The 10,735-nt window shown below is 55.2% G+C and overlaps 2 protein-coding genes across 4 annotated transcripts in view; one reads left to right on the plus strand and one right to left on the minus strand.

Moving 5' to 3' along the window:
• The window catches only part of FANCI (FA complementation group I), a 185,327-nt gene that overhangs the window by 10,798 nt on the left and 163,794 nt on the right, over positions 1-10,735 (minus strand). The gene's annotated exons all lie outside the window — the stretch shown is intronic.
• On the plus strand, positions 114-10,343 carry KIF7 (kinesin family member 7). Of its 3 annotated transcripts, none has more exons than XM_069867244.1 (18): positions 114-408; positions 1,479-1,679; positions 1,877-2,288; positions 2,955-3,486; positions 3,800-3,937; positions 4,081-4,308; positions 4,725-4,927; positions 5,158-5,264; positions 5,561-5,716; positions 6,049-6,251; positions 6,367-6,564; positions 6,801-6,926; positions 7,374-7,550; positions 7,843-8,058; positions 8,275-8,481; positions 8,864-9,062; positions 9,155-9,304; positions 9,502-10,343. In XM_069867244.1, the coding sequence occupies exons 1-18, from the start codon at positions 114-116 to the stop codon at positions 9,882-9,884; spliced, it is 4,131 nt and encodes a 1,376-aa protein (XP_069723345.1). In that variant the 3' UTR covers positions 9,885-10,343. The 3 variants fall into 3 exon arrangements, with proteins under 3 accessions (XP_069723345.1, XP_069723347.1, XP_069723346.1); XM_069867246.1 differs by having other exon boundaries at positions 9,505-10,343; XM_069867245.1 differs by having other exon boundaries at positions 4,728-4,927.

Below are 10,735 nucleotides of genomic sequence, written 5' to 3' on the forward strand. Positions count from 1 at the left end.
CCAACCCCGCGCGCCGCCGCCATGTCGGGCCGCGCCCCCTCAGGCCGGGCCGGGGCGGGGCGCGGGGGCGGCGCGCGGAGGCCCCTCCCGGGCGCGCGGGGCGGGCGGCGGCCATGGCGGAGGGCGCGGTGCGCGTGGCCGTGCGGGTGCGGCCGCTGCTGCGGCGCGAGGCGCTGCGCGGGCAGGCGCGGTGCGCGCGGGCGGACGCGGCCGCGGGGCTGGTGCTGCTGGGCCGCCGCCGCTTCCGCTTCGGCGCGGCGCTGCCCGAGGCCGCGGGGCAGGCGGCCGTGTTCCGCGCCTGCGTGCGCCCGCTGCTCCGCGCCTTCTTCCGCGGCCTCAACGCCACCGTCTTCGCCTACGGGCAGACCGGCTCCGGCAAGACCTACACCATCGGCGCCGGCAGCGGCGGTGAGTGCGGCCCCGGCCCCGGCCCGGCCTCCCCGGACCCTCCAGCGTCCTGATCCTGAGAGCATCTCGGTTCCTACAGCATCCTGGTCCCAACAGCGTCTCGGTCCTGCTAGCGGCTTGGTCCCACCGCTGTCCTAGTCCCAATACCGTCCCAGCCTCCCCAGTCCCACCACTGTCCTAGTCCCAATACCGTCCCAGCCTCCCCAGTCCCACCACTGTCCTAGTCCCAATACCATCCCACCTCCCCTCTCCCACCACTGTCCTAGTCCCAATACCATCCCACCTCCCCACTCCCACCACTGTCCTAGTCCCAATACCGTCCCAGCCTCCCCAGTCCCACCACTGTCCCAGTCCTACCAGCGTCCTGGTCCTGAGAACATCTCAGTCCCGACAGCATCCCGACCCTCACAGCATCCCTGGCCCACTAGCAGCTCGGTCCCACCACCATCCTTGTCCCGATACCATCCCAGCCTCCCCAGTCCCACCAGCATCCTGACCCTGAGAGCATCTCAGTTCCAACAGCATCCAGGTCTACGACTGTGTCCCAGGACTGCTGGCATCCTGGTCCCGACAGCAGCTCAGTCCCACCACAGTCCTAGCCCCGGTACCATCCCAGCCTCCCCAGTCCCACTATCATCCCAGTCCCACCAGCGTCCTCATCCTGACAGCATCTCAGTCCCAACAGCATCCTGGCCCTAACAGCATCCCTGTCCTGCTAGCAGCTCGGTCCCATCATCGTCCTAGTCCCAATACCATCCCAGCCTCCCCAGTCCCACCAGCATCCTGATTCCAAGAGCACCTCAGTCCCACCAGCATCCCTGTTCTAACAGCATCTCAGACCTGACAGTATCCCAGCCTCGCCAGCACCCTGGTCCCAACAGCATCCCAGCCCTGAGAGCATCTCAATCCAAAGAGCGTCCCAGTCCCGACAGTGTCCCAGGCTGCAAGGGCTGAGCCGTGGGAGGGTTGTGAGGCTGCTCCTTTCCAGCCAATGTGTGCTGCTGTCCCTGGCCAGCGTTGCCTCCCCGGGCATTTGCTGCTCCCCGTGACCACATGTATTTCTCTGCCAGCTTCCATCAATGAAGATGAGCAGGGTATCATCCCACGAGCCATGGCTGAGACCTTCAGGCTTATTGATGAGAATGACTTCATTGATTACACAGTCCGAGTGTCCTACCTGGAGGTGTACAAGGAGGAGTTTCGGGACTTGCTGCAGGTGGATACAGCCAGCAAAGACATCCAGATCCGGGAGGATGACAAGGGGAATGTTGGTATGTGTGGCTGCACAAAGTCTCCATTTTCTTACCATTTTCTCCTGCAGCAAATTGCTGTGCTTAGTCCTGTTTGATGTGGAAAACTTGTCTGTGCGTGGCATGGTACGGGCAGGGTGACAGCACCAGGCTGTGCAGAGGATCCGCATCCTCGAGTAGCTCGTTCCTCCCAGCCACAGCTCTGTTTGTCATTGCAGTGATCTGCGGTGTGAAGGAGGTGGAAGTGGAAGGGCTGGATGAGGTTCTGAGCCTGCTGGAGATGGGGAACACAGCCAAGCACACAGGAGCTACCCACCTCAACAGGCAGTCGAGCCGCTCGCATACCATCTTCACAGTGACCATGGAACAGCGGCGCAAGGCTGGATGCCTTGCTCTCCACCACCACGACCCCTCCATACCTGCCTCGGGCCAGGTCCTGGTTTCCAAGTTTCACTTTGTGGACCTGGCGGGCTCGGAACGAATTGTGAAGACGGGAAACACAGGGGAGAGGCTGAAGGAGAGTATCCAGATCAACAGTGGCCTCCTGGCCTTGGGCAATGTCATCAGTGCCTTGGGAGACCCTCGCAGGAAGAGCAGCCACATCCCCTACAGGGACTCGAAAATCACCAGGTACACCTGGGACCGGGACCTCCACGTCTTATGGGCTCTTGGCCCAGCAGGAGGGACATGATGCTCCTCCTTACCTTTCCTGTGCTCAGCCTGCCAGGTTTGGTGGCAGAGACCCCAGGCTAGCTGAGAGGAGCTTGTCCCTTCTGCTCTCACATTGACTGCTTGATGGTACAGGGCCAGTTGACCCTCTGTGCAGGTTTTCACGTAGGGAAGCTTGAGGAGCAATGAGACCAGGATAGAAATGACAGACTGGCTCATTGCTGTGCTACAGAAGATGAGGATTGCATGCTGCTGAAGCCGAGACAGGGTTATCCTGCCCCTTCCTGCCTGGCAGTGAATAGAAGAGACTTCCAGGAGGCTTATTTGTTAGTCTGCAAGTTAGGTTTTAGCTCAAGCAGGTTGTCTTTGCAGGTTCCCATGCAGCATGTGCCTACTAGTGATCACAGAGTTGGGAAGCGCCCAGCCTCAGGAGTTATTTGGATGGAAACTTGCCACAGTCCAAACTATTCTTCTGCTTAATCATTCGGCACGCTTTATTAGTGCTGAGCCAGCCACAGAAGGAGGATATAATTTTCCTTAGGCTTAACCCCCCAAAAGGGTTGGAAACCTTCTGTTTCTTGCTTTATTATGTATTTTAGCTATTTCAGTCGCTGTGCTCTTCCCTAGGATCCTGAAAGACTCTCTGGGGGGGAATGCCCAGACCGTGATGATAGCCTGTATCAGCCCATCCTCCTCTGACTTTGATGAGAGCCTCAACACACTGAACTATGCCAGCCGGGCTCAAAACATCCAAAACAAGGCCGTAGTGAACTGCCGCAAGGAGACAGAGAATGTGGAAGAGCTTCATCGGCAGATAAAGAACCTGCAGAAGGCACTGGAACAGCGGCACCGCTCCGAGACCCGCATCATCAACCGCTCAGCCACTGCCAAACAACGCGTACCGGACCCCACGGCTCGGCTCCTGGCAGAGTGCACACATTACCGGAACTGCACTGATGCCGCGTACCGGCTGCTGATGGAGCTGCAAGAGGACAGTAACCTGACACTGGAGCAGATCCTGCGGGTTAAGGAGTGGCTGTGCACAGTGGAGAGTGAGAGGAGTGAACTGACCTCAGCTGGGCTGGACAGCGGCATTGAGAGCACCTCCATGGATGACCAGAGTCCCGAGGCACAAAGCTCAAAGCTGGCAGAAGCCCAGGTAATGGTTGGGGTGTTGCAGCTCTGAGGTTTGGTTCACCTGATGGCCACCTAATACGGCAGCCTCAGCAGGGCATGGTGGAAGGGCCGAGAGAGGCAGAAGAGAAGAAGCAACCTAGTCAAGAGACTGTAGGGAGGCTAAAAGGTGCAGTCCTCTTAGAAGGTAGGGAGAACATGGAGTCAGCCATGGCCAAAAGATATATTTTGCACAAAAAATTTGCGTCTGCAGAGCTTCAGTGCCGTTATAGATTCCAGCATGAAGGGAAGGACAAAGATGGATGCTGATGCTGCCCTTCTTGTATTTTGGGAGACAGGTAAACACCGAGAAGGGGTGTGAGTCCATCAAAGATGAGCAGGTGGCCAAACTGCAGAGGCAAGTGGAGCGCCTGCAGGAGGAGAACTGTGATTTCCTGGCTGCCCTGGAGGATGCCATGGAGCAATATAAGCTGCAGGTATTTCTGGGCTCTGCTCTTTTTGTAGGGACCTGCCCCACTCCTCTTGCTTCCTAGGAGAGTGCAGCCCAGCTTTTGGGTTCCTCTGCAGCAGGTCTGGGATCCATGTGTACGTTAACGACATTTTTCTCATTGCTTCCTAGAGTGACAAATTGCAGGAGCAGCAGGATAAGATCTCAGAGCTGCACGTGCGTTTGGAGATGGCAATGCCCAACCTGTGTGTTCCAGGACTCCTAGAAGACCTTCACCTGGTGACTACCAACCAGAGACCTCACACGGCCCCACTGGATGCTGCCCCATCCCGTGGCTTGAATGGGGCTCTCTCAGGGCTCCTTCCTGCTGAGCAGAGTGGAAGAGCCCTTTGCAGGAAGGTGAGGGCGCAAGTCTGCGCCGTTGAGGAATTGCTGCCTTTTCACTTGGGTGCCCTTCACTGTAGGAGGTGCTTTTTGCCTGCTGTGGAACGTGAACCTTGTCAGAGGCACAGTCTGGAGAACTACGCTTGGTGTTCATATCCACAGAGTTTCACAATGCCACCAAAACGTGCTAAGCTTCAAAACTGAGGTTTTTACTTTGATGTTACAAGCGGGTCCCAGATGTGCTCAGCACGAGCAGCAGAAGGCAGGAGGGCAGGCAGCTGGATCTAGCAACTCACCAGTTCTCCTGAAAACACTCTCAACTCCATTTTGTTGCTTTTCTTTGTGTTTAGCAGTGATGCCCAGCTGCGATCTGCTTTTTCTAACACCAGTTCTCATGCAGCATGTTTCTTCTTTCTGATTCTCTGACCCAGCAGCTCGACAGCAACCCCTCCTTCCAGGAGGAGGATCTGGCAGGCTGGCACCTGAACCACATGCAGGGCACAACCGGCAAATCAGAGGTCAAAGATGCGGTTCTGAGCAGGGAGCTCAGCCAGGACTCAGAGAAACCATCAGAACTGTCCTCAGAAGAAGAGGAGGAGGAGTGGGAACAGAAACGGTCCCTGTCCCAGCACCGGTGAGTCCCAGCACTGTGCAGTGCCTTGGCAGTTGCATGATTTGGCTGTCCCACCTCTAAGCTTTCATGTGAGAGCTCAGCTCACATAGGATGTAGAAGCAAATGCAAATCTTTCCTGACCCCAGCCACTATTTCCATCTCCTTCTGAAGCCTGTGGATCGTGAGAGTCCTTACTGGGAACAGCTCTAGCACTGCCCAGACCCAACTGATTAATTTGCTGCTTCTTCTAGAAATGGAATCCAAAGCTGGAACAAGAAAGAGATTTGCAAGTTGAGCGAGGAGCCAAGTGAAGACAATGCCCACTCAATTCAGGAGGAGCAGCTGGAGCTGTCACAAGGCAAGTGGCAACTTTTCATTGTTGGACAGTAGTCCTCAGGCTGGTGGTGCTTCATTGGGTGCTGTTGGTGTCCCACCTGGGACAAGCCCAGGGGACAGAAATGGAGCAGATGACATCGTAGCTGCTTTTGTTAAGGAGAAACTTGAACTTCTGGGGCCTGACAAGAGCTGCGTGCTTTGGTGGAAGCTGCACGTGACTCTGGATTATTCTGTGCCACATCTTAGCTACAGATCTGAAACTGGATTGTACCAAGCCTCTAAGACAGGACTTCCCTTACCTGGGAATCTGTGTTGCAGAGGTCTGTAGGAGGTGGGAGCCGCTCCTCAGTCCCCGGGAGCGCCTATCAAAGAAGGATTCTGAGTGGAGGCTTGCGCAAGCACAGCAGAAGATCAGAGAGCTGGCAATCAACATCCGTATGAAGGAGGAGCTGATCACAGAGCTCATTAAGACAGGTACAGAGGTGCTGGCAGGAATATGCACCCATTCCCCATAAAATTCCCTCCTAGTCATAATGCTTTGTCTCTGCTACCATCCTCACCTTCCCTCCCTGTGTTGCTTGTGCTCAGTCCCATCTCCTGTAGGCAGCAGAGGCCTATTCCTCCATCCCTCTGGCTGACTGAGACTCTTGCCATTGTTTTTTCCATAGAGTAGCTCAGGGAAAGGGAGCATTCAGTCTCTGTAGCCAAAAATACCTGGGGAGAGAGGACAGATCTTCCCCTCAGCAGGACCCTGGCTCTGAGGGAAGGGGCCTGGAGGTAACAGCTCGGGGGGGGGAATGTTGCAGGCAAGGACGCTCAGGCTCTGAACAGGCAGTACTGCCGCAAGATCAGCGAGCTGGAGCAGGAGGCCGAGCAGGTGCGGGCAGAGCTGAGCGACAGCCAGAAGCAGCTCCAAGAGCTGGAGAGCAAAGAGCTGTGGGACCCTGGGGAGAAGCACAAGCTGCAGGAGTACCGGACGCGTGTGGCAGCTGCGCAGAGCAAGGCACAGGTGAGTGGGAACGGCTCTACCTGCCTAGGGAGGTGGGCAGGGACAGAGCCAGGGTATCTCTGCAAAGGGCACAAGGGAGAGGCCGAGCTCAAGGGCAGCTTTTGCCCTCCGGCAGGTTCTGTGCAAGAAGAAGCAAGCGACAGAGAGGCTGGTGTCACTGTCAGCCCAGAGCGAGAAGCGGGTGCAGGAGCTGGAAAGGAACATTCAGCTGATGCGGCGGCAGCAGAGCCAGCTGCAGCGCCGGCTGCGGGAGGAGAGCGAGCAGAAACGGCGGCTGGAGACAGAGGTGAATAAGCGGCAACACCGAGTCAAGGTAGGAACCAGCAGGAGCAGCTGTCCTGCTACGGTATTTGTGAGGACGATGATGGGTGGGCTCTGCACGCTGCTGGGCAGGCCTACGATTGTCTTGGAGAGCTGGGGATGGAGAAAGCGTTTTTTTTAATAGTATTGTAAGAACTAGCAGAGAACATAACCTGTCCTTTAGGCCCTTGGCTCTAGCACAAACAGCAGCCAGCCTCCTGAGGCTTATGGCAGCTCGCTCCCATACAGGAATTGGAACTGAAGCATGAGCAGCACCAGAAAATCCTGCGTATCAAAACAGAGGAAATCGCAGCTTTCCAGAGGAAACGGCGGAGCGGCAGCAACGGCTCTGTGATCAGCCTGGAGCAGCAGCAGGTACAGGCAGAGCAAGCCTGCCATCTTCTTCTAAGGGGACCTCTTGGCAGACTGCAGGCCAACAGGAGAGATCTGGAAACAGGGACCTCAGCTTGACATAGGACGTAGCCCATTCTGCCCTTAATATCACTTGCATCTAGTAGGACTTAGATCTTGTCTTACCCCCAGGACTAAATCCTGGCATTGGTAAAGGAGCTGTGAAATCTTGTCTGTTAGCAGAAGGAGATGTGGCCCCAAGGACTCCTTGGCAGCTGGGGATTTAGCTTAGTTCTGTGTCTTGGAGGAGATGGAAAGATAAAACAGTGAAGTCTGGGCTGTGGGGTTTAGCAGAGATGGAATTAAGATTCTCACTCTGATCCAACCACACTGTTCTTTAGTCCAGCAGTCCTGAGCATTGCTGCTGCTTTCTGCATGCACGCACATGTCCTTTGCCTCTCTTTGTATCAGAAAATTGAGGAACAGAAGAAGTGGCTGGACATGGAGATGGATAAAGTTCTCGAGCAACGCCGGGCCCTGGATGAGCTGGAAGATGAGCTGAGGAAGCGGGAGACTATTGTGGCCAAAAAGGAAGCCCTGCTGCAGGAGAAGAACGGCCTGGAGAGCAAACGACTGCGCTCCAGCCAGGTAGGATACCTCAACCCTTTGCTCGATTTCCTGCAGAAGTAGGAGGCCAGAAGATCTGGGTGCTATCCTGGATCTGGCAGAGGGCTGCAGGCCAGGGTGAGGTGATGTTGGGAAGCAGTTAGGAAATCTGCCTCTAGAGAAGAGCCTGCTGGTGCTGTGCCTCTGAGCTAGTCAGTCTGTTTGATAGCACTTGCCTTATTTGTGCATCTGGGATCACTTGTGGAGGGAGTAGAGAGACACTCGGAGCCCAATTGCATTTAGAGCAGATCCACTTGAGCATCTTCTGCTGCAGGCCCTGACAGATGACATAGTACGTGTGTCCAGCCGCCTGGAGCATCTAGAGAAGGAGCTGACTGAGAAGAACGGGCAGCTGCGTCATGGCAGTGCCCATGACCAGCAGCAGATCCGCCAGGAGATCAACAACCTGCGCCAGGAGAAGGACCAGCTGCTCAAACAGAGGTTGGAGCTCGACAACAAGCTGCGTCAGGGCACGCTGCTCTCCCCAGAGGTACTTCTTGGGTTGGGCTGCTCTGCTTGCAAGCATGTGAAGCAGTAAAAGAACAGTAAAAACCTGAGCATGGGGTTGTTAGCAGATGTTCCCTCACGTTCCCAGACTGTGCACATGCCAACTTCTCACAAGCAGCATTGAGATGATGAGGGAGGTTTGGGCAAGGTGAGAGAGTGAACCGTCTGCTCCCTAGTAACTGCAGCTCTGCCATTGCAGGAAGAACGGATCTTGTTCCAGCTAGATGAGGCAATTGAGGCTCTGGATGCAGCCATCGAGTACAAGAATGAGTCTATCACATGCAGACAACGAGTCCTGCGGGCCTCAGCCAGCTTGCTGTCCCAGTGCGAGATGAACCTCATGGCCAAGCTCAGCTACCTCTCCTCCTCTGAGACCCGTGCTCTGCTCTGCAAGTACTTTGACAAGGTGGGAGACAACCGCCCTCTATGCTGGTGGGAGCTGCAATATTTGACCTGTCTCTTGTTTTCTTCAGTTGCAAGCTTTCTGCCTGCCTCCTGCTGTACTTTTGCCCTGTAAAGTCAGGCCACAAAGCCAAAGCACCATGATCCCTGTCTGTCCCAACACCAAGGAGAAAGGCATAACTGGCCCTAGAATGTATGGATCTCTGGGGTGTCTCTGCCGCATCAGTGCAGCCCTTCCCTCTGCAAGGCAACCGTGATACCCTAGAACTACTAACCTTTCTTTGTACGTTGTATCAAAAAACTAACTTGATGAGGCTCAGTAGGTCAGGAAACCTTCCCAGGCTCTGAAGGAACTGAGATGTTCTGTGCTTTTGGGCTGCGGCCAGGTGGTGACGTTGCGAGAGGATCAGCACAGGCAGCACATCGCCTTCTCGGAGCTGGAAATGCAGCTGGAGGAGCAGCAGCAGCTGGTGTACTGGCTGGAGGCGGCCGTGGAACGCCAGCGGCTGGAGATGGATCGCCAGCTCACCCTGCAGCAGAAGGAGCACGAGCAGAGCATGCAGTTACTGCTCCAGCAGAGCCACGGTAACCACTCAGCTCCTGGAACGGGCAGTGGTGACACTGCTTTGGTCTTTCACAGGGCTTGTGGGTTGAAATGGCTTTGCTTTCTCTTGTAGAGCACCTGGAAGAGGGGCTGGCCAGCAGCAAGCTGCAGTATGAGGCAAGGATTCAGGCGCTGGAAAAGGAGCTAAGCCGTTACATGTGGGCAAACCAGGAGCTGAACCAGAGGCTGAGCAACATGAACCTCCATCCTGGACAGACCAAAGGTGAGAGGAAACCCAGGCTGGGGATTTGCTCTTCTTATCAGGTTAAAAAGGAGTTTGAACTTTTACCCTGGCAGCCAGAGCTTGGAGCAGAGTCAAGAGGTCATTGCTGGCCTTGAGCAAGCTTTCTACAAGCAGATTCCAATAAGAACAGCTAGAGACACCAATACTCATCTCACTGTATCCCAAATCTTTCCCAGCAGGGATGGAGAGAAGCATTCACAGGGCTGGGGACAGAGCTCCTCCTGCACTGGGGACCTGCGAGGAATCCGGCTTTGGGGAGCAGCCTGTGCTTCTGGCCACTGAAGAAAGCCATCGGGTCAGGGATGACAGCAGAGACCTGGTACACGCCCCTTTGCCATCGACGTGGCGGCGTTCCTCCCTGCCCAACGACAGCCCTGGGGACCTTCGACACAAGGAGGCCGAGCACGTGTTGCGAGCGGGGCAGCCTCACGAGGTGCACCCACCGTGGTGCCTCACTCCTGCCTCCAAGCCCCGCCGGGAGCCGCGCAGAGCCAGCCTGAACGTGACCCCAGTGCCTTACCACCCAGCAATGATAGACGTGAGGAAAAACCCACTCTAGACAGAGGCTTAACACCTACCTGGCACAGGGCAGGGAGGAGCAGGTACTGCTGGTGGGAGCTGAAGAGCCTTCCTGCCTCTCAAGCCAGCCTGGTAACAAACCCGTTACATTTCAGAGGCCTGAGAAGAAAAAGACTTTTCATCATAAAAGAAGCCTGCAAGGTGTGGGACCACCGGCCTACGTTCTCCACACTGCTGCCAGTCTAGGACAGTCTACCTTTTGTCCTGCACCCTCAGCAACTTGAACACTGGGAAGTGGGAGATGCTTCCCACCCTGGCCTTAACACTAAAAACTTGTTTACAGTTTGGAAACCTCTGCTGTGGGGCTTGCTCAGCCCTAGCAGCCTCAGAGGGAGATGCTCTGCAGTCCTGCAGAAGTTGTACATAGAATTTTGTAGCAACTTCGTGGGTTTTTTTTTTACATTTCTACTCCAACTTTTCTAATAAATCAGAGTTTAATGAAGCAGTTACTTGTCAGAGCCTGCAGTCATCACTTATACTCTGAGTCTGTAGAAAAAGAGTTCTATTTAAACCTCACTCCGTGGGAACTCAGCTGCTGTCACAGTTTTGCCTTAATGTTTTAAGTACCTACTTTGTAGCTGCTCAGACAGAGCTGGAGAGCTTCCTACACTTAGTTGCTGCAGGAAAAGCATCTCCAGACAGCAGAACTGTCTGAAGCATCCAGGATAAAAGCAACCCTGGTTCAGCGCCACTTTCTGCTCTTGCCTGTAAACTGCTTTAAGCACCATTTTCTTACTCTTAGGGAAAAATTCCAGTCTGGATGTCAAGGAGATTAAATACAATCCTGCAACTTAACACTGACACCATCCCCTTTGAGGAGGGGACACAAGT

Source organism: Phaenicophaeus curvirostris, chromosome 12 (genome assembly GCF_032191515.1).
Source record: "Phaenicophaeus curvirostris isolate KB17595 chromosome 12, BPBGC_Pcur_1.0, whole genome shotgun sequence".
NCBI classification, from domain to species: domain Eukaryota; kingdom Metazoa; phylum Chordata; class Aves; order Cuculiformes; family Cuculidae; genus Phaenicophaeus; species Phaenicophaeus curvirostris.